This window comes from Octopus sinensis, linkage group LG1, assembly GCF_006345805.1.
Source record: "Octopus sinensis linkage group LG1, ASM634580v1, whole genome shotgun sequence".
Classification (NCBI taxonomy): domain Eukaryota; kingdom Metazoa; phylum Mollusca; class Cephalopoda; order Octopoda; family Octopodidae; genus Octopus; species Octopus sinensis.
Window position 1 is genome coordinate 126156522 of NC_042997.1, and position 22546 is coordinate 126179067.

Sequence of the window (22546 nt, forward strand, 5' to 3'; positions counted from 1 at the left end):
TTGTTAAAAGTTTTATCAAACGTAACAGCCTCCCTTTCATCCTTCACAAACCTGGCCAACTGTGACTCTGCCTCATCCCTAATGAGAATTATTTTAACTGTTTCACATTTATTTTAGTATGGTTGGCAGGATTTCCCAGATTATAGTATTTGCTAACTTTTGAAGTAAGATACATCTGAAGCTTGATGCTCTTTCTGAAACAAGAATAGTACTGAAGTCAACCAGGCAGCCTGAGGCAAACAAAGTTATGCTCTTAGCCTAGCAGAAGAGTTCAATGCAGTATTTGAAGTAAAATTTCAACACATGTGATTTACAGGAAGATAAGAAAAGAAGATAAGGTGTAGTGGTGATTATCGAATCAGAAATAAAATGTCGATCACCAGATGTAATGAAAATGCTTAGATAGTTTACATGAACAACAAAGTTTAGACAAAATCAGTAAAAACAAAACCCTCCTGAATTGTATTCTAGATTGGAAAAAAAATTTCTTTGATAAAGTTTTACTGTTGAGATGGACAGAGTTATGAAGGAAATTTAGTTGATGTGAACTTGAGTCCAAAAATTCAATCCTGTATTTACAAATGCACTCACAAACACACAAGCATTTGAATATTTCAGAAAATTTCAATTTCAGCCATCCTGTGTGTTAGTGTGCCCAGAGGGTGAGCTGAGCAACACATAGTTCTCATATTTATATCCCACCCATCGTTGATTTTGAAAATGTCATAACCAACATGTGACAAATTAAGATGCTGCTTGGTGATTGACTTTTTGGGTGGATTTCCTTTGTCAACATGGAGATTGGTTTATTCATCTTATGTCTCTGCTTGAAATGATATGAGGCAATGCAATTCCAGTGTCTGCACAGAAGATGCACAAATATGCAGATTTAAAGATTAATATTAAATTTATAAAATATATCACCTTGAATTTGTCTGAAACAATTTACAAAAAAAAAAAAATCATGTGTTTCTCTCCTACATAAAATGAATGATCCAATTTCCACACACACACCCACACACAACTATTTACACATATACATATACAAATGCAAATAACTTGGCCATCACTTCAAGTAAAAAACATTAAAATTTTAAAAAATTGAAAGGTAATTGAATTCATCTAATATGATTTGTCCAAATGTCTGCAATGAGTTATAACTATTAATGAACAGAATGAGATTGTGAATATTTCTTGTGATCAGCTCTAAAGCCGAACACAATGAATCAATGAAAAAAAATCTCATAAACAAAATAAAAATTTAAAAACTGGGAGGGAGAGAAGAATGGACTTAAAAATATATCAAGATATATGTCACATAAGTAGAGACATGGCATATATCTAGATACAAGAGAATATATCTAGACACATGTGAATGTATGGAGAACAAAAGCAGGATGAAAAAAATTAAACTGAATTCATAAAAATCTATAAAAGAATGGAATTATCAAGAGATCATGACTTGTTTCTGGACTTGATTTTTTGGAAAACTTGTCTCATTCGGTTGTAGGTACCAGTGGACTGAGGCAGGTTCTCAAATGGTATGTGATCTTGAATACCAACTGAAAAGTTTGTTCTGTCTGGTAATGTGGGGAATGGACCTTTATTCTGATTCACTGGTGTACCATAATCTTTGCCAAGAGACTGACACATTGACGGAGATGACAACGATGCAAACCCATCTGAAGCTGCTTGACTGTTACTGCTCTCGTCACTTGATAAAACAATGGAATTAGATTCTGATGCTTTTATCTGACTCTCAGAACTTGGCTGACTGTCTGAGTCTTCTTCCTGAAGTTGTTTCTGAAGACATCGATACTGTGCTTCAAGATCTTCCAAGGAATCTGAACTGAGAGCAGCATCAGATTTGGGTTTTGGTAGACAGAGAGGCTTTCTTTTAGAGGTAACCTCTGTAACCGGGCTCTGCCGTGAGGGCTGATTCTTAGGAGAATATTTCGAATCTGAACTGGAGGATGGAGGTGTGTCAGAAGGAAGTGGTGGTTTCGATGGTGGAGTATCAGATGGTAGAGGTGGTATGAAACAGTTGGTCTCCGTTAAGCGACATGTTCCCAGGTCTTCATAGTAAGGGAAACTCTCTGCATGAGGAAGAAAAGAAAAAGAAACAACACCAGTAGAGAAGTTAAAAAGGGAAATAGAACATGTTGAACCTAATTTACAGAGTAACATTCTTCTCTCTAAATTTAACAGTGATATGAATATCAGAAACTTCTGAGTTCAGTTCCAGACAACGTTCAGTTTCATATCTATCCTTCAGAGGTCATTAAAATAAGCTATAGTTAAGTATCTGGTCAAATTCCACTCAACAGTCATAAACTTAATAATAATAAGAATATATTTTGCCAGATCTGACTGGACTGGTGCAGCTTTCGGGCTCCCCAGACCCCAGTTGAACTGTCCAACCCATGCTAGCATGGAAAGCGGACGTTAAATGATGATGATGATGATGATGATGATGAATAATAATAATCCCTTCTACTATAGGCACAAGGCCTAAATTCCGTGGGAGAGGACCAGCTAATTAATGCTAGTGATGAATAAATGCCCTGATGCAGTACCAGGCAGTGGCTCTCATGGCTTCTGATCTAGACTGATCGGAAGTGCTATCATGTACATTGTTTTGTTATAAAAAATGGGCTACAGCAAATATTCTGCTCAATACCACAGATTTGTTTGTCAGCTGCTTGACTGTAACCAGTTAAGCATGTCGCTTAGTGGCTGATGATATGTTCGACTCTGATCATGAGCAATAGAGGGGGAGCATCATAGCCATGTGTTGAGAGGAATTCTTTGGGGTTTGAATATTTCACCACTAGAAACATAGGTGTTTCATTCAACATCCTTAAACGACCCTAATTCAGGGACCTTTTAAGCAGGATGGGCTTCTTGACTTGAAGAAAATTCTAAATGATGATGGTGATGATAACGTTTGTTTCACTGCAAAACAACAGGTAAAATTTGTCCCAAGTCTTCAAAGTCATATCACAGCAAGGGCTGGATTGTCATTTAGTGCAAGAAAAGATTATGAGTTTTAAACCAGAGACCTGACACTTTAAAATGCTTACAAAAGAATGGATGCAGCTAAAAGCATCCAAGTACCTCAGTTCAACACCATTCAGATGGCAGTGTAAAACTGGAAGGCATAAAGTCTATCGCCTAAATAGTAGGCCATGGTAGGATTTGAACTCATAAGGCAAAGAGGTGAAACAAATAATACTAGGCATCCTGTCCAATTGTCAATTCATTGCCCAGAGTATTAGATGTAGGATTAACAAATCAATTCCACTAAATTCCAGTGATGATAGCAATAGATTATGTGCTAAATTGTGGAGCAGATTTTGAATGTCATTAAGACAATAGGCATGCTTTGTCTTGTTCCTCCATTTCAATGTCAGTACAGATGAAGTGGATAATTTGTATTTCCAACATCTTTTACACACATGATCCACCAAAGGGTTGTTCAGCCTGTTATATAAATCTGCCTCATCTGTCTTACAAAAAATGGAAAGACATACTGAATAATGTAGTCAACAGAATATGTCCTCTAAGATAGCAGAAAAGATGTACATGATAAAACATCTTCGATCCTAGGTGTATATAAGGTATAAGTCTCTATCTAACCCATGCTAGCAAGGAAAAACAGATGTAAAAAGAGTGTGTGGTTCACTTCCCAACCACATAGTTCTAGGTTCAGTACCACTGTGTGACACCATAGGCAAGTGTCTTCTATCATAGCCCTGGGCCAACCAAAGTTTGGTGAGTGGGTTTGGTATATGAAAACTGGAAGCCCGTCATATATATATATATGTACCTGTGTTAGTGTCTCTTTGCCCTGACATCGTGTGATATGAGCAAATATTACCTTGCTTGGAAACAGGCTTAGCATCAGGAAGGGTATTTGGTTGTATAAAATCTGCCTTAACAAATTATCTGATCCATGCAAGTACCATAAAATGATGAAGATGATGATGATGACGATACACGTCATGTTCTCTGCATCCCTCTCTAGCAGAGCATTCCTAATCTTGCAAGCTCATGGGTGCTGGTGCCATGTAAAAAGCAGCCAGTACACTCTGTAAAGTGGTTGGTGTTAGAAAGGGCATCCAGCCACAGAAACCATGCCAAAAAAGGCATGAAACCTGGCTAGCCCCTGCCAAACCATCCAACCCATGCCAGCATGAGAAACAGATGATGATGATATATACACGCACAAATATATATATATATATATATATATATAATATACATATACAGAGAGAGAGAGAGAGAGAGAGAGAGAGAGAGAGAGAGAGAGAGAGAGAGAGAGATATGAAGTAGAAAACTACCTTCAGTATCAATATCCATGTCAGAACTGGTGTCAAATGACCGATGTCGTTTAGGATTTCCATCTTTACCTGTGCCATGTTTCCGTTTTTTAGCATCATCCTGCTGAATAGAGAAATATGGAGATAAGAATATACTGACCATCAGCTTTAAACATGGCTGCCTTAACAACAAAAATTTTCAGAATGGTGATGCTGGCAGTAATGCAATTGCTACAGTGATGGTGCTGGTGTTGGAGTTGTCATGGTAACAATGGTGGTGTGATTAGGGTGATGATATTGTTATGTAGTTGGACTCATGATCATAACACCATGGTTTCAATTCCTAGACCAGGTGACGTATTGTGTTCTTGAGCAAAACATTTCCATTTCATGTCGCTCCATTCCACTCAGCTGGCAAAAACAAGTAACCCTGTGACGAACTGGTGTCCAGTCCAGATGGGGAACATACATGCCATAGAAACCGGCCCTTATGAGTCGGCATGACCCAAGAAAGTAAAGGCGGTGAGCTAGAAGAAACGTTAGCACACTGGGCAAAATGCTTAACAGCATTTCGTCTGTCTTTACGTTCTGAGTTCAAATTCTGCCAAGGTCAACTTTGCTTTTCATCCTTTTGGGGTCGATAGATTAAGTACCAGTTGCATACTGGGGTCAATCTAATCGATTGCCCCCCCCCCATCTCCCCCAAAATTTCAGGCCTTGTGTCTAGAGTAGAAAAGGTTATATAGTAGTTGTTATGGTGACTGTGTTAGTTATGAATTTGTAATGATGTAGTTATAGTTATGTTGTGGTTGTGGTGATAGTGGTAGGGTAGTTGTGATGATGGTGTTGGTTATGTAGTTGTTATAGTAATAATGGTCGTAGCATAGTTGTTTGGTGATGATGGTAGTGATTGTAAGGTCACTATAGTAATATAGTTATTGTCTTCAAACGCTGGGTCTCACAGAGGCAATGACAAGTGCCTGAAACCTTTGGTGATATGCCAAGCTTGAGAAGACGTGTCAAGCCAAGTGAAACCGTAGTTGTGGTTGATGCTGGTATTACATAACAGGCACCCGTGTTGGTGGCATGTAAAAAGCACCCTTCAAACATTGGGCCTCATGGAGGTGATAAGTGACCGAGATCTTTGGTAATATGCTGTGCTCGAGAAGACTTATAAAACCAAGAGGAATCATAGTTGTGGCCAATGCCAGTGTTTCATAACTAGCATCCATGCTGGTGGCACATAAAAAGTGCCCATTACACTCTTATTTCTTTATTGCCCACAAGGAGTTAAACACAGAGGGGACAAACAAGGATAGACAAAGGGATTAAGTTGATTACATCGACCCCAGTGCGTAACTGGTACTTAATTTATCGACCCTGAAAGGATGAAAGGCAAAGTCCACCTCGGCGGAATTTGAACTCAGAACGTAACGGCAGACGAAATACTGCTAAGCATTTCGCCCGGCGTGCTAACGATTCTGCCAGCTCGCCGCCTTAGTGCCCATTACACTCTTGTAGTGGTTGGTGTTAGGAAGAGCATCCAGCTGTAGAAATCATGCCAAATCAGCTTGGAATCTGGTGCAGCTCCTCAGTTTATCATTTTCAATCAAACTGTCTAACCCATGCCAGTATGAAAAGCAGGCACTAAGTGATGATGATGATGGTTGCAGTGTAATTGATGTGGCACAGAATTTCTTCAGAGACAGTTATGGGAGCAGGAAAGGTGTAAAGTCATAAACTTCTCAGTGCAGTCCATTAACCAGTGCATAAAAACTTTAATTAACTGCAGCTTCTTAATTAGCTGGGTCAAAAGCTGAGAAGGGTTCTAAGATAATCTGTAAAAAAAAAAAGAAAAAAAAAAGCACAGATGTCTTACTTGGCTGGAATGCAATACTGTTTTCAACTGATGTTCTTGGATGGGAGGTAAGTTATACTTGTAGTGTTCCTAGATAAAGAAAAAAAAAAAATAGAAATAACAATAATTAGCAGTGAGGATTAGACAGTTCAGGATATGTAGCAGACCCCTGTTGGAAAATGAAATTGACACTTTGTGAGAACAAGGCCATTAAAGACCGTCTGTTTGGTCGCAGATGATTTGGCATCGTTGGACTGGACATTTAGCCTATTTGGGTGAAAGTACTTTTTGGTATTGTGTGCTGCATGAGCACACAGAAATATACTGAGAGAGGGGGGGGGGAGGGAAAGAGATTAAAACATCTAATGTCCTTAAATCAGAGATGCCAAAACATGCCATGCCTACTAAAGACTGTGATTTGTAGTTCATTTGTTGGGAATTTCAAACTAGATAAATTAGCAAAACATTCTCTGAGGTTTTCTTTGATTCTTTTCTTTTACTTGTTCCAGTCTCTTGACTGCAGCTATGCTGGGGCACCACCTTGAGGAATTCTTAGTCGAATGAATTGACCTCAGGACTTATTCTGTCATTAAGTTGTGGGGACATAAATACGCCAAAACTGGTTGTGAAGCAGTAGTGGGGTACAAACACAGACATAAAGATGCATACACAAACGTAAACCTAAAATGGGCTTCTTTCAGTTTATGTCTATCAAATTCACTCACAAGGCTTTGGTTGGTCCAAAGCATTAGTAGAAGACACTTGTCCAAGGTGCAGTGGGGCTGAACCCAGAACCATGTGGTTGAGATGCAAACTTTTTACCACACAGCTATGCCTGCACCTATTTGTGAATTAAAAAAAATTTACTCACATGCCGATGCCAGTGTCCCTGGACTGGCTCCTGTGCCAGTGGCACGGAAAAATCACTATCTGAACATGGTTGATACCAGTGCCCCGACTGGCTCCTGTACTGGTAGCATGTAAAAAGCACCCACTACACTCTCAGAGTGGTTGGCATAAGGAAGGGCATTCAGCTGTAGAAGCATTGCCAGATCAGATTGGAGCCTGGTGCAGCCACTGGCTTTCCAGACCTCAGTCAAACTGTCCAACCCATGCCAGCATGGAAAATGGACGTTAAGCAATGATGATGATTACTTAGCGGATATAAGCTGGCACCTCATCACCATTATTTTTATCTCTCTTACTCACACCACTCCATTCATGTTCATCCACCCATATATAATGTCAAGTAGGTCTGAATCTTATCAGCAACAATAAACTTATTTTTGTCCCATGCATCATACTTTAACCTTTAAACACCTTGCATAAAGCTATCTCCCTTCTACTCAAGGGGGATCTTTAAGTCTTGCAAAGTACGTTGGTATTAGAAAGATGATTCAGCCAAGATAGCAACACAAAACGTGATTCTTAGGCTCACTGGTTTCTGTCAAACTGTCCAATTCAGCCAGGACAGAAAATAGTCCTGAAATAATGATGATAACATTCCCTAGCACCCAATGCTTGAAGAAATTACTATAATGAAAAATAAAAACAAAAATACTTACATCTCGAAAGCCTTCAGGAAGAGGAACAGTGAAACCTGGGTATTCAATAATTAGATTTGGGTCAATCTCATCTGCAAACAAACAAAATGGTATATGATGATAAAACTGAGAAGAGTACGAGTGTAATGTAACAAGATATGAAAAATCTGGAAAAGACCCAGGTAGAAACCTCCATAGAGACAAACAACCCCTTCCAGAGCAGGTTCAATACAAAAAGGTTAAGAACTTTACCTGTTCTAATACCTCATCGTCATCATCGTTTAACGTCCACTTTCCATGCTAGCATGGGTTGGACGATTTGACTGAGGGCTGGCGAACCAGCTGACTGCACCAGGCTTCAATCTTGATCTGGCAGACTTTCTACAGCTGGATGCCCTTCCTAACGCCAACCACTCCGATGGTGTAGTGGGTGCTTTTACGTGCCACCATGTACAGAAAAGTCTAATTCTTCCTGGTCATGAAACTGTCACTTTTTCCTTAAAATGTTTTACATCTATTTATCTGTGAGTTGGATGGAAAGCAAGGTTTCATTGTCGGAGTACTGCTAGAACATTTTATCGACTGCTAAGTAGAGAGTTGAGCCTATATTTTATTTAGTTGAGTATACTGCACAGTTAAATGCCATGCTGAGAAACACGATAAAAGTGACTATTACTGATTCACTCTGAATCTCTCCTCTAAATGTGATTAACTACAAAGCTCCTTTATAACAAGAACCTGCTCTACTTCACCTGTTTCTCCCACAACCAACCCTAATCTCCTAGCATAACCCTCCACCACCACTTTTGTAGTCCTGGGAGTTGCATGGTCATCTCACTTGAGTTGGTAGGATGAAAATGACACTTTGTTAAGTGGTTGGCATTAGGAAGGGGCATCCAGTTGCAAAAACTTTGCCAAAGCAGATACAGGAACATGACCTATCAGATCCAGTCAAACCATCTAACCCATGCCAGCATGGAACATGGATATTAAATGATGGTGATGATGATGATAGTAAGATGAACTTATGACTATGCGACAAGTAGCCCAATACCTTGACCTCACAACCATTGGGATTACATTTCTAAATTTCTAGATAAATTATTTCTGGATTAATAATTCTCTCATTGCTCAATTTAAGATAAGCATGCTGCAATCTAGTGATTGGCAGCTTTGGAAGGTCAGTCTCAATGCAGGGAAAATATGGTACCTGAAAGTGACCAAAGATTATTCTTTTATTGATCTCTATACGTTTTTTGATTTCCTGGTGCTAATTCCACCAGTCCCTTTTTACTAAACGGTGAAGGATTAACACAGACACACAATGAGCTTCTTCCAGTTTCCACCTACCAAATTCTCTCACATTGCAATGATCAACCCAGGGCTATATAAGAATAAAAGACACTTGTCCAAGGTGCCATACAGTGGAATGGAACCTGAAACCACATTGTAACATTGTAAACTGAACTTCTTAACTAAACACCCACAACTGTGCCTATCAGGGCAACTAAAAGGTACAATTTTTAATGATCTTAGTTTCGTAAATATGTTAAATTTTTTTTAGAGAAACTCCTGCAACACATAGTTACTTTCTTGCATTTCCCTCAGGTTGGGCAACCATGTATTTCCTTTGTGGTAGCACATCTGTTTCTGGCTTCATTCCTGATCTTTCTCTCTCTGGCCGGGTAACCTTGTACTTCCTCTACAGCAAGATACCTGTATCAGTCTCACTGTAACCTTTTCATCATCCAACACAAGATCAGCTCTTACAAAGCCTCCTCTCTTAAAAGTTATTTTCTTTCTTTCACAAGTACTTGGTGATCTTGTCAGTACAGGTGCCACTTAAAAGCACCCAGTCCATACTGTAGAGTGGTTGGTGTTCTGAAGGGCATACAGCTGTAAAAACTTTGCCAAAACTGACCTCACCTGAGCTTGGGGCACGTAAAAAGCACTACTCACTTTGCCTGTATTTGTGCCATGTAAAAAGCACAAAGTCCACTCTGCTGAGTGGTTGGTGTTAGGAAGGGCATCCAGCCGTAAAAAAAAACCTGCCAAAACAGTCACAGAAGTCTGGTACAGGCTTCTGCCTGGCCGGCTCTTGTGAAATCATCCCACCCATGCTAGCATGAAAGGTAGACATTCAATGATGATGATGATGATGTTAGTTACTTACCATCTCCAGTTGTTGTCTGCTCAACTTCACCATCTTCAAGAGTGTCACCAGCAACACCAACCTCTGAAATAAAACGCAAAGTCATCATTACGAAGTTGCTGAGATATAAGGGACGGCAACATAATAGATTGTGATGAAACACCTTCGACTGGGAAATGTGCTTATGATTCACTGGGATTTCCCTCACCATTGTTGTCAATGGCAATGTTGGTTTCATTTTAGTGATTTTTTAATATCTTTTATCTATTACTTGTTTCACTCATTAAACTGTGGCCATGCAAGGGCACTGCTTTGAAGACTTTTCAAGGAAAGCAATCAATCCTAGTACTTGTTATTTTCTTTTTCTTAAGTCTGGCACTTATTCTATTGGTCTCTGTTGCCGAACCGCTAAGTAATGGGGACGTAAACACACTAACATCGGTTGTCAAGTGATGGTGTGGTGACAAACACAGACACATCTACTCTTATTTGTTTCAGTCATTTGACTGCAGCCATGCTGGAGCACCGCCTTTAGTTGAACAAATCGATCTCAGGACTCATTCTTTGTAAGCCTAGTACTTATTCTGTCGGTCTATGTTGCGGGGGATGTAAACACACCAGCATTGGTTGTCAAGTGATGGTGGGGGGACAAACAGACACACAAATATACACATACACACACACACATATATATATACACAACGGGCTTCTTTCAGCTTCTATCTTACCAAATTCACTCACAAGGCTTTGATCAGCCTGAGGCTATAGTAGATGACACTTGTCCAAAGTGACACACAGTGGGACTGAACCTGGGACCATGTGGTTGGTAAGCAAGCTGCTCACCACACAGCCACTCCTGCACCTATATATATATCCCGTTCCTTTCGAGTGTTGGGCCTCACAGAGGCAACGACTAAGACCTTTGACATTATGTCATGCTTGAGAAGACCCATCAAGCCAAGCAAAATCGCAGTCGTGATAGATACCGGTGTCATGTAAAAGCACCCATTGGAGTGGTTGGCATTAGGAAGGGCATCCAGCCATAGAAAACCATACCAAATCAGACTGGAGCCTGGCACAGCCTTCTGGCATGCCAGCCCAGTCAAACTGTCCACTCCGTGCCAGCAGGGACAACGGACATTAAATGATGATGATGATTGTGTGTGTGTGTGTGTATGTATATATATATATATATAAAGGTAGTTTTCACTTGTGTTTAAATGTACACTATTTTATATATATATAGATAGATAGATAAATACATACATACAACGGGCTTCTTTCAGTTTCTGTCTACCAAATCCACACAAGACTTTGGTCAGTCTGAGGTTATAGAAGACACTTGCCCAAGGTACCACACAGTGGGACTGAAACCCACTGTGTTTTCTAACACATGCATGCACATGTGTGTGAGAGGGAGCAATTACAAACACTCACATATCAACATCACCCTTATCTTATTTATCTAGGTAATGGTTTTCAAATGGGTTAGACAAATGGTTACTTAGAAGTGACAGTAGTTTTTAGGCCTTGGAATGGTATGCAAAAGGTTAGACAAATGGCGCAAGATCTAATAACCTAAGAAAGAAAAGAATAACAAATGCTTACGTTTGCCATGTTTATCAAATAAAGACATTCCTGAGGCAGTCTTTGTCTTGGCTTCCTGTAGCCAGCCTGGAGGGTATCCATAGAACCTCATTCTGTATATATGAATGGGTACTGTGCTGGGGCCTAGTCTCATAGCTTCTCGTAAACTGTCACTGGGATAGAATAATTCAATAGATAATTCAATAGATAATCTTGATAAAAGACTTTTCTAACAAAACAATTAATAACGTGGAGGATGCAATAAAAGTGTGATGGTGTTGGAGCTGTAAAACGAGTTGAAAAGTGAAAACAATTAAAGAGAAACAAATAGAACCGTTCTTGGGATCCACAAACTGAAGAGAACTAGAAAATAGAACTTCGGTAAATTAAAAAAATTGGTGGGATCATATTAAGAAATACTGGAGGAGAGGAATGAAATAGATGAAGAAAATATAATCAGTTTTAAGTCAAAATATTATGGATGAAGCATTTGAAAATCTGAAAGTACAGCTAAATAAAATGTGAATGAGACTACAGAAAATTAGAAGTCATGTTGTACATAGAATATAGGAACTTCATATACAACTGAGAGATTGTTTAAAAAACTAGAAAGGAAACTTAACTTTAATGTCATTGAGTCTAGAGAGGGTCGATTTGCAGAAAAATGCATGCACTGGTTGTATCTCACTTCTTTTTATTATTACTTGTCAGTTAGTTGACTAATTAACCAATTAACTAATCAATTACTTGACTAATTGATAGATCAATCAATCAATTGGTTTGCCAGAGTCCTTTCACTGCCATTCATGACATCACTAACAATGTGCCTTAGTTGTTCCAGGTCTGTCATCAACTGAACAATTAACTGATTAAATAAACAATTAAGTAATCGATTAATTAGTTGGCAAGTAATAATGAAAAGAAGTGAAGTTGAGCCCATGTGTGTATTTTTATTGGCAATATGACCCTCCTAAGATACGATATCCATTTCAACACACAATTTCCCATGAAGAAATTTAGAAAACAAATAAATAACCTTAATGATTAAGGTGAATAGTAGAATAGAATAGATGTGGCTGAGCGTAACAATCCAAAACTTACCTTAAATAACCAGGTTTAAAGGAAGAAAACCGTGGATCAGTTTCAGCATGGTAGCGAGAAGTTCTGTAATTTTGTAAAAAAAAAAAAAAAGCTTACTAATTTCACAAAGGTATGAATATTAGTTAAAATACAATATAAAACAGGGGTCATGGGGATGCTACTAACAGACTGCTAATTTGTAGTAGAACTGAAATACTACTCTGAAAAGGTTGCAAAACACAATGAAAATTTTAGGAAAATAAAAATAAGAAATAAGTGGAAATTTTACCGGTGAGTGTGTTACATTATAAGGCACAAAAAGAAAACGACTCTCTCCAGACACAACAGAATATGCTTCAACATACAAACTCATATAAAGAATCTTGCAAACCAAATCCAAAAACAAACTGGAATACTACTCGTTTTAGCTATTTCTCTTAAAACTATTTTAGATATTCCTGAGAAAGCACAAATAACAGACAACCTCAGGTAAACTGTCCTAAAACAGACACAAGAGCTCCAAACCCTTCTAGCTACAACTGTGGTCACCCTCACAGCAACCAGTGTTTACAGCTTGACAACAAATATGATACTTCAAATACTTACTTGGGGTTATTACTCTGGCTATTTTGCATAAAGTTCTGGCGATTCATCTGGATACGAGCTGCATCTCTCTTCTCTTTACAATCTCTGATCATATGGGCTCCGCCACAGTTGAAACACTGTGGCTTCCTCCTGTAATAATGCAATAGACAGCATGAAGCCAAGATATAGAGATATCAAGCCAATATTACACAATGGGAAAATTTCAATGAAATAGTAATTAAGAGAAAATTAGCAAGAATTATTGTTCCTATTTGTTCCAGCACAGGTCAATAGAAAATACCAAATATATAAAAAATGTCTTCTTATTTCCATTGTCTATGTCTGTGCACCACAACTGGTGTTCTGCAGTGTAACCTGACTATAATTTTTTTCCTTTTAGTTATATCTTTAATGCAGGTATGTTGAAAAGAATATAAATGTACTGCAAGTGAAAAAAAGTTGCAGAGCACTGGTCTATATTTTGTATGTTCCTTCTTGAGCCACACCTGGCTCATAAGGGCTGGTTTCCCGGTTTCCTTGGTGTATAGGTTCCCCACCTGGACGGGACGCCGGTCCATCGCAGGCGAGCTGCAAGATGCAGAAGGGAAGAGTGAGAGAAAGTTGTGGCGAAAGAGTCAGCAGAAGTTTGCCATTACCCTCTGCCAGAGCCGCGTGGAGCTTAGGTCTTTCGCTCATAAACACACACATCACCCGGTCTGAGATTCGAACCCGCTATCCCTCGACTGTGAGTCCGCTGCTCTAACCACTAGGCCATGTGTCTCCACACTGGTCTATATTAGAGATCATTGTATTGTTATTGTTTCTCTAACAAAAGGTCAGTGTTACAACCTGAGATGGAGTGAGGATGGCTTCATTTTAAAACTTGTGTGGCGAAATGGCTATGAGTGCATAGTGGATATAGAATGTATTTCTGACAGTTGAACTGAGGCAATGCAGAATAAAGTGTACTGACCAAATAAACAAAGAAATACCTGCAGTGGATTTGAATTTAAGATCACCGACCCTGTGGTCCAATACCATATCTATTTGGTTATTGTCTTTTAACCGTGTGTGTGTGCATGCATATTTCTGTTACCAAGTCAAATAGTATTACAGAGTTGAAGTAATGCTGTAGTGTCAACCAACCTTTCTGGTTTACTCTCTTTGGGTACATCACCCTCTTCCAGGTCAATGGGAAGAGCTTCGAAGAAGACTTGTTCATATCTTTTCATTAAGGAAAATAACATGGAACTAATGAACCAAATTTTGGAATTTCATATTCAAATTAACAGTCACAAGACAATACCATATCTAACGAAGCAACTCATTAAGAAATTTTTTCTGCTGCCGCATCGTTGCTGGTCTGATCAGATTGCACAGCTGCACATTGGCCAAGTGTCTCTACCAGGCCTTGAAAATGAAACTGAATAGACAAACTGTATGAAAGCTGACCAGATGGATAGTACATGTTCTTGGATGGTATATGGGAGTCTGTCATCTGGGGTAACACTACAGCTTGGCCCAAGGTGATTTCAGTGTAGTCCATTCTGTTGCACATATTACTTGAACAGGTTTCCAGTTCTGAGGATAAATCCCTTTCTTTCTCCCATCAGTCTTGCAGGCCCTGAAAAGGGTCATTCCATTAAAAAAAAAAACCCCCTCAAAACTGAAACGTTGGGAATGGTGCTTTACCAAAATGTCAGACTCACCACCACCATCGTTATCATCATCATTATAACCAGCAACACAAATGAAAGACTAATAATTCTCACAGACAGATTTCAAAAGTAAAAAACATGTAAAGGATACTTTGGTATTTCCCAACTGTCAGTCAAAGAGGGTTCAAAATTCACTAAAGGCCAACCTGATGTATCAATCATAAAGTTATTGTAGAACTGACTGGTGCCAATGATCTGGTAATCGGAGTAAAATAGAATAGAATATGATGAAAATTTGGAATGTATGATGGAGGGTGAGATAGCAATGCAGTGGGGAAAATGAAATAGTTTATTGTAAAAACATTACATATTAATAGGAGATGGTGCTTATGAGAAACAACTATTATATGCCTGTAGTTGGTGACATAAAACAAATGTCACTTGTATGACAAGCTTATTTACAACTATCATGATGTCTAGACAAGGGCACACAAAAACACACATATACATAAACATACGACAGACTTCTTTCAGTTTCCATGTAATAAGTCTACCCACAAGGTCTTGCGCAGCGGGTTTGATCCTGAGGCCACATGACTGGGAAGCTTGTCAATCACACAGCCATGCCTGTGCCTATGCAAGTATCATGACCATTATTTACATTGGATGGATATGTGTCCTCATCTCATTTGTTGTTACCACAACGTTTCGGCTGACTTACTCTCCAGCCTTCATCAGATGTCCTGGGAGAATTTTGAACCCAACCCTGGGTTCTCATTCTTAAGGTATTTTTTGCTGATGCTATTATTATTATTATTATTATTATTATTTATACAAAGCAGTGCCTGGAACTGAACTCACAATTTTGGGGTTAGTAGCCCGCGCTCTTAACCATTACGCTATATGCCCACGGGCACATAGTATAATCCCGATCAATTCCAAGCAGTGGAAGGAAGGAAGGGAGGGAATGAATGAATAATAATAATAACAACAATATCAGCAGTAAAAAAATACCTTAGGAATGAGAACCCAGGGTTGGGTTCAAAATTCTACCAGGACACCCAATGAAGGCTGGAGAGTAAACCAGCCGAAATGTGGTAACAAAAAACAAGATGAGGACACACATCCGTCCAATGTAAATAATGTACAGAATTCCTAATCTAAAATGTAGAATAGTATCGTGAAATCATTAAGGTGAAACTTACCGCATGGTTACACCACATGTTATGGCCCCTCTGTTCCGAATCTAACTCATCATTTAAGTCAACACAAGTCAGTGAGGAGGCCTAAATGAAAACAAAACAATACAGAGTAATAAGCTATATGACTTGTCTTTAGCAAACATTGAAATAATGAATCTACAGTCACGAAACCAGCACTTCAACCTCACAGACATTGTAGCAGAGATTCACTAGTTTTAGAGCTTTGATAACTAATAACTGGCATTCAATTGGTTATGACGAGGATTCCAGTTGATCCAATCAATGGAACACCCTGCTCATGGAATTAATATGTAAGCACTAGTGTAGCTAGAGTGTGTGCTGCCCCAGGGTGGCCCTTATATTTGCCACCCCTGCACCCCACAAAAAACACATATTGCCTACAGTAGACCCAAAAGTGCCACCCAGGACAGACTGCCCTGCACCAGCTACACTAGTACATGTAAGTGGCTGAGCACTCCACAGATATGTGCACCCTTAATGTAGTTCTCAGGGAGATTCGGTGTGACATGGAATGTGACAAGGCTGGTCCTTTGAATTACAGGTACAACTCATTCTTGCCAACTGAGTGAACTGGAGCAATGTGAAATAAAGTGTCTTGCTCAAGGGCAAAATGCACTACCAGATATTGAACTCATGACCTTATGATTATGAGCTGAATACCCTAACCACTTAGCCATGCTTTGATGATGATTAGTTGAAAATGGTTTAGTGGGTTTGTTTGTGGAGTGTTTTGAACATCTCTGGAGCATGCAAGGAATACGGTTTACACTATGATTGTCTGTACATTGTAATGTATAAAATTGCAATACCCTACAATTACTTTTTAAAGTTATCTCTACTGATTTTCTATAGAAACTAGAGCTAGTACTGGAAGTTACAATGTTTCACAGATGAATATCATCATCATTTTAACGTCCGTTGTCCATGCTGGCATGAGTCGGATGGTTTGACTGAGCTGGTACACTGGAAGGCTGCGCCAGGCTCCAGTCTGATTTGGCATGGTTTTCTACAGCTGGATGTCCTTCCTAATGCCAACCTTCTGTACAGTTATCATGGGACAAAACAAAGAAACATTAGATGTAGTGTTTCTCTTACATGTAACAGTGAATATTTTTTTTATATTTCTTTGATTCTTTTAATCATAGATGAAGGAGGAGTGATAGATTCTATAACATTTGCAGACCATCTCCCATCAGTGAGAAGTTCACATCTTGAACTTCTGTGGAGATAATGTGAACGAGGAATGAATTCCAGAGGACTGCAATTCTGGAGAAGGTTAATGGGGAAGTGATTAATTTAAGTTTCACAAGTGAGATACAGTAGAGGTGATGAGAAGTTATTGATTAGGTCCAGGTGAGCCCTAATTAATAGGTTTATGATCAAAAGCATTCTAGCCATGATCATCTTTTTTTATATATTCAAGCATTGTATATTTAATACAGATATCAAATGTCTTAGATATCAATATGTTTAAGATGGTAGGGTGGGATGGGTAGGGGTGGGGTTAAGTGAAATTTGGCTGCTATTTCTGGTAAGTTGAGTGACCACATAAAGAGGTCAATGCATTAGGTGGGCTTGAGTGAAAGAGGTGGTCCATGACTTGCTAGTTCAGAATAAAAAAATAGCCATTATTCTAGTGGTAAAAGAATTGGAGAGAAAATATAGCTCATCTGAGAGCTAGTGGTGTATTTGAGAATGAGTCCTTACCAATCAGCTCCATGTATAAAATGTATGTCTAACACTACCTGGGATAAAATTGTGTATATGACAGCCGAACTATTGCAGATATGTTTGAATATGATTGTAGCTTCGCATGGTATATAGTTATAATTAAGTGGTGTGGACTGTTGAGATTTGATTGAATTGACAAGGGACACATCACTGACCTTTCGAATGTTGAGTGATTCAGTACTCTAACAATTCAGTCATTTGTGACCCCTATTTGGTTTCTTATGTTGATTCCTTAATTAAATTCATAAAATTCACACACAAAACAAAAAAAAAAACATTCCATTCTTTCACAATACTTACTTTCAAATTTAAATCTGGTAACTTTTCATATCTTTCTCTCTGATGTCTGAATATCAAATGGTTGATGAAGTCCTCAATTTCAGAGCGATATTTGCTAACAACAAAATTATAGAAGGAAACTAGAGGATGGTCTTAGATTATCTTTTAATAATTAGGAGAAAAGACACAGTAATTAATTTATCTAGTGTGAGACTGAGAGAAAGGAAAAACAGAACAAAAAAAACCCACATAAAATTGTAAGGTCAAACAATTAGTTGAACAATTTTTAAAAATAAACATGTTCTTTTCAAAGAAAATGTTTATTTATTTGTGCAGGTGGCACATAAATGAGCGTGGCCATTGCCAGTACCGCCTGACTGGCCCTCGTGCCGGTGGCATGTAAAAGCACTCACTACACTCTCTGAGTTGTTGGCGTTAAGAAGGGCATCCAGCTGTAGAAACTCTGCTAGATCAGATTGGAGCCTGGTGCAGCCATCTGGTTCACCAGTCCTTAGTCAAATCGTCCAACCCATGCTAGCATGGAAAGCGGACGTTAAACGATGAAACAATTTCTTTGAAAATGAAATAAATATATTTCATTAAAAAAAAAAAGATTTTTCCTGGTAGACATTCAGTTTATTTAAGAACTGACAATAACATCTCCATAAATTAAACAGATCAAGCACATGGCAACCTCTCTAGTGAGGGAGTCAAGAAAAGTGCACCAAATACATTCCATAAGGTGACTGGAGGTAGGAAGGGTACCCAGAAACAAAGATGAGTGAGAGAAATGTGAGTCTCCAATTTATCAAGAAGAGCAGACTTTCCAAATAAAAACTGACTAAGATGACCCATCTAATCAAAGCCAGTATGAATAGTGGACATAAAACGATGATGGTGACAATATATATCTTGACAATAGAGAAGTAAAGAGTAAAACATATTGATTTAGGCTGTATACTAACCGAGAAAATGCATTATTCTGGTATATAATTTGAAGACCTGGAGACTCTTCATCTGGAACACACCTAGCAGCATGGAAGAGAATAATAGAAACATAACTACGATGTTAAGAACATAAAAAAAAAACACCAAAAAAAACTAAGAGTTACTCTAATGAAAGTTGATGGTTTGAATATATCTATCAGAAAATATTGAAATATCTACAAAAAATAAAATCCCACAGGTAATATTATCAAAGAACAGGTGACAGATGGTGACAGAAAGGGCATCCAGCCACAGAAAATCTGCTTCAATAAATTCTGTCCAACTGATGCAAGTATGGAAAAGAGGACTTTAAAAATGATGATGGTGATGATGATAATACGTGATCTGGATTAAGATATTTTGCTAAGTCAAGATCATCATCATCACCATCAATGTATGAGGCGTTTAGTAACAGACTGTCATAAGCGTCAACGCAGCCAAAGTTCTCTGACATTCAAAATGTGATATCTTGGCAAGGAATGAAGTTAGGAAGCTGATTTTGGTCTTAAAATGACAGTGAAGACTTCCTCTAATCATTCCACCTATGTAAAGTTATTTAGTTATGTATGCATTTGAAAGATGAAACAATGACTACGTCTTTCTCATTTTGTAGAATATACCAGTACTATGAAATGGTGTATTGCATTGCATATTTTAGCCATAGTATCTAGAGAAAATATACAGAGACCCCTATCAAAGGTATTGTTTGTGTTTTAATATACTAAGGTATCTTTAAGAGGTAAGTAAGACAAGATAGTAAGATAATAGCCCATTATCATTACGAGGAGTATTAGAAAGTGAGCCATAACACTTCAGAAAATGATAGAGACCACACCAAAGTTGTTGATTGAGAGTGTGTGCTTACAATGGTGTGTTACTAAACTCTCTGGTCTAAGTTTGGGTGAGTGAGCATCATATCAATAGTGTCGAGGTACAATTTTTTTTCAGCCAGATTTTTGACCTCTTTGCAAGCCTCAGCAGTTCTTTCTTCCAACTTTTTCGGATTCTAGACATCGAGGCAAAGAAAATGATAAACAAACCTCGAAAATGGTCGGGATGGCACTTATGACACTCTGTCACTAAACACCTCAAATGTATAATGATTTAATATTAAATATAGAAAGCCATAGCAGATATTGGTTAAAATTGTGGTACTGAATAACTGAAAGACAGTTTATAGTTTGAGTACTGCCACAAAGTCAGGTTTTTTTTATTTTTCCAAGTTTAATAAATTGTCACATTTGAATATTCATTTCTAAATGTCAAACATTTGTTTTATAAGTCAACTTAAACCAACATATGAAACTTTCAAAATTAGTCAATAAATATATTTTACCTGGTGGAGTCAATCTTCTTAGCAAACTTTCTCAGTTTATCACCTATACATTCCAGTTAAGGACATATAACAATGGTTATCAAAATCTGACAATATTATACCAAATTAAGCAATGTTTAAATTAACTTAATTGCCTGCAAAATACAGAAAGTTCATTTGTTATATCTCTGTTACCATTTATTGCTAATCACAAAACCATTCTATTCTACAGTGGAGGATACTTGGAAATTTGCGAAAAATAAATAAAATAATTAATACAGTGATATGAGCTAAATGCAGAGGAATATGATGCAAAGATTGCAAAGAAAAGTGACACCATGATCACAAGAAGAAAGGCAAGTACCACAAGATATTAAAATACTGTTAAGACTGACCTGAATTACTCAACTGTTCTAATTAACCCCAAAATATACCAGATTTTACAAAAGTATTTTTTTAAAAAACTGACTCTGCTTCAATTGCCAAAGAATTACACTACAAAATTTGTGTAGAGGAAATACAGTTGATTTAAAATCATTCTTTCATGCAGTAGTTATCAAAGTTTCAAACTTCAACTGATACTTATTAAAAGTAAGTACATAATTCATTTTAATGATACTTTCATAAGGAAAAAATCTATACATTTTATTCTAATCACTATCGGAAGAACAAAATTTCATTATCATACGTGGAGTAAAAATGAAAGTAATTGGCCTAACTTCCCATGAAAAGAAAATGAAAGTAATCTTGGAAACACAAATGATCGAGAAAAACTAGTAATAAATCAAATAATGCATTAAATTCTAATCAAAAACTAGTGTTTAATGAATATCCTGACAGATACATGAGGAGTCTCACATCAGATGTGTAAGGGTTGAACTGAAAATGTATACAGAAAAGAGATTTATTTAGGTAAAGCAGATTAGTTAGTTGGAAGTGGGTAAAATAGGAACTCAATCACAACAACAACAACAATTTAAAAAACGCGATAAAAGAACAATCGCATACAAATCGAAAGATTTAACTTGACACAAAAACGTGGAGCTCGTATTGACAGAAGATAATCAAAACAGAAACTATAAATGTATGTGCGTGTATGTATGTATGTGTGCATGTATATATATATATATATATACATATATATGCGTGTGTGAGTGTGTAATATATATATATGTGTTAGAAACAATAATAGGAAGTAAATAATGGTTAACACGTGTTAAGGATACGTTCAAACTGTAGCTGGTGATTGGTGTGTTTCATCATACCAACGAGCATCTCTCCATTCCTTTTCTTTCGTTTTTTACTCTGCTTCTCGCTTTTTCCTTCTGCGGCAACATCCTCGGTCCGTTTATCTGTAATAATATCATCTCCATCCTCATTTGTTTGATCATTGCTGTCTTTGTCTTCGCTGTCTTCCTCTTCGCTATCATCTGAAACTTCGGCGGCTTCTCCGGAGGATTTAGAATCTAACTCAGAAGATGAACTGGAATCTGATTCTTCAAAACGAAATATGATTTTACTCCGATCTTCGGAGCCGTATTCATTTTGGTTGTATGATATAAATGTCGATGCAGAAGACCTGTCTCTTTCAAATTCTTCAAAAAGTGAAGAATCTCCAAATGAAGACGCCATGTTTACTGTTGTGTTGTAGTAATTATAAAATGGGAAATCCCGGAACGAGGAATTAAAACGAAAATCCCACTTGAATTTTCACTATCTGTCCATTTTATTTATTTTCATGTATTTAATATACTTTACAGGTAAAACATTGATTCCAAACTACTTCTTAGATGATGTCCAATCGCAAAAAAACCTAATTACTGCTTTAACAAGTCATTAGCTGCTTTTATGAACTTTTTACACGAGTAACCAAACTAAATTCACAAAAATAAGATAAAGTAAAATTTAAAATACATAAAATACCAATAAACATTAGCATGAATTCTAATTTTATTATTTCTTTGTTTAAAGCCAGCTTTTTTCTTCGGGTTCGTTTCTTAATTCCGGTTGTATTTGCAGTCGAAGCAGAAGTGTTTATCATCGACTTTGACTACTGCGTTTTGAGCGGTAAATAATTCAAAGTTGAGATCTCGACATCCTAAAATGTACAAGTTAATGTTTATTTGAGTTATTAAACTATGAAATTATTATGTTAGCAATTCCAAGACATAATTCAATAGCTAGATGCAACAGAAAGTAATATTAAACTTAATAAAACTACAATC

At 37.6% G+C, this 22546-nt stretch overlaps 1 protein-coding gene across 2 annotated transcripts; it reads right to left on the minus strand.

Annotated features, from left to right (window-relative positions):
- Positions 1-334: 334 nt before the first annotated feature.
- LOC115212778 (zinc finger CCHC domain-containing protein 8) lies at positions 335-22546 on the minus strand. Of its 2 annotated transcripts, none has more exons than XM_029781466.2 (15): positions 21548-22546; positions 20343-20385; positions 18985-19047; positions 18041-18134; positions 15992-16072; positions 14938-15041; positions 14275-14352; positions 13150-13278; positions 12565-12627; positions 11485-11636; positions 9898-9960; positions 7746-7816; positions 6202-6270; positions 4344-4446; positions 335-2096 (listed from the first exon to the last, which is right to left on the minus strand). In XM_029781466.2, exons 1-15 carry the CDS (start codon positions 21951-21953, stop codon positions 1456-1458), a joined length of 2160 nt encoding a protein of 719 aa, XP_029637326.1. In that variant the 5' UTR covers positions 21954-22546; the 3' UTR covers positions 335-1455. The 2 variants fall into 2 exon arrangements, with proteins under 2 accessions (XP_029637326.1, XP_029637335.1); XM_029781475.2 differs by having other exon boundaries at positions 4344-4443; positions 21548-22544.

What these genes read in the sequence shown, in the direction of transcription:
- LOC115212778 (XM_029781466.2), bottom strand. Translation starts at nt 21,953, where the DNA reads ATGGCGTCTTCATTTGGAGATTCTTCACTTTTTGAAGAATTTGAAAGA. An exon ending in AAAGAGAGTAAACCAGAAAG is followed by an intron (nt 13,279 to 14,274) that starts GTTGGTTGACAC and finishes GCATTATTACAG; the next exon opens with GAGGAAGCCACAGTGTTTCA. An exon ending in TTCCTGAAGGCTTTCGAGAT is followed by an intron (nt 6,271 to 7,745) that starts GTAAGTATTTTT and finishes TTCTTTATCTAG; the next exon opens with GAACACTACAAGTATAACTT.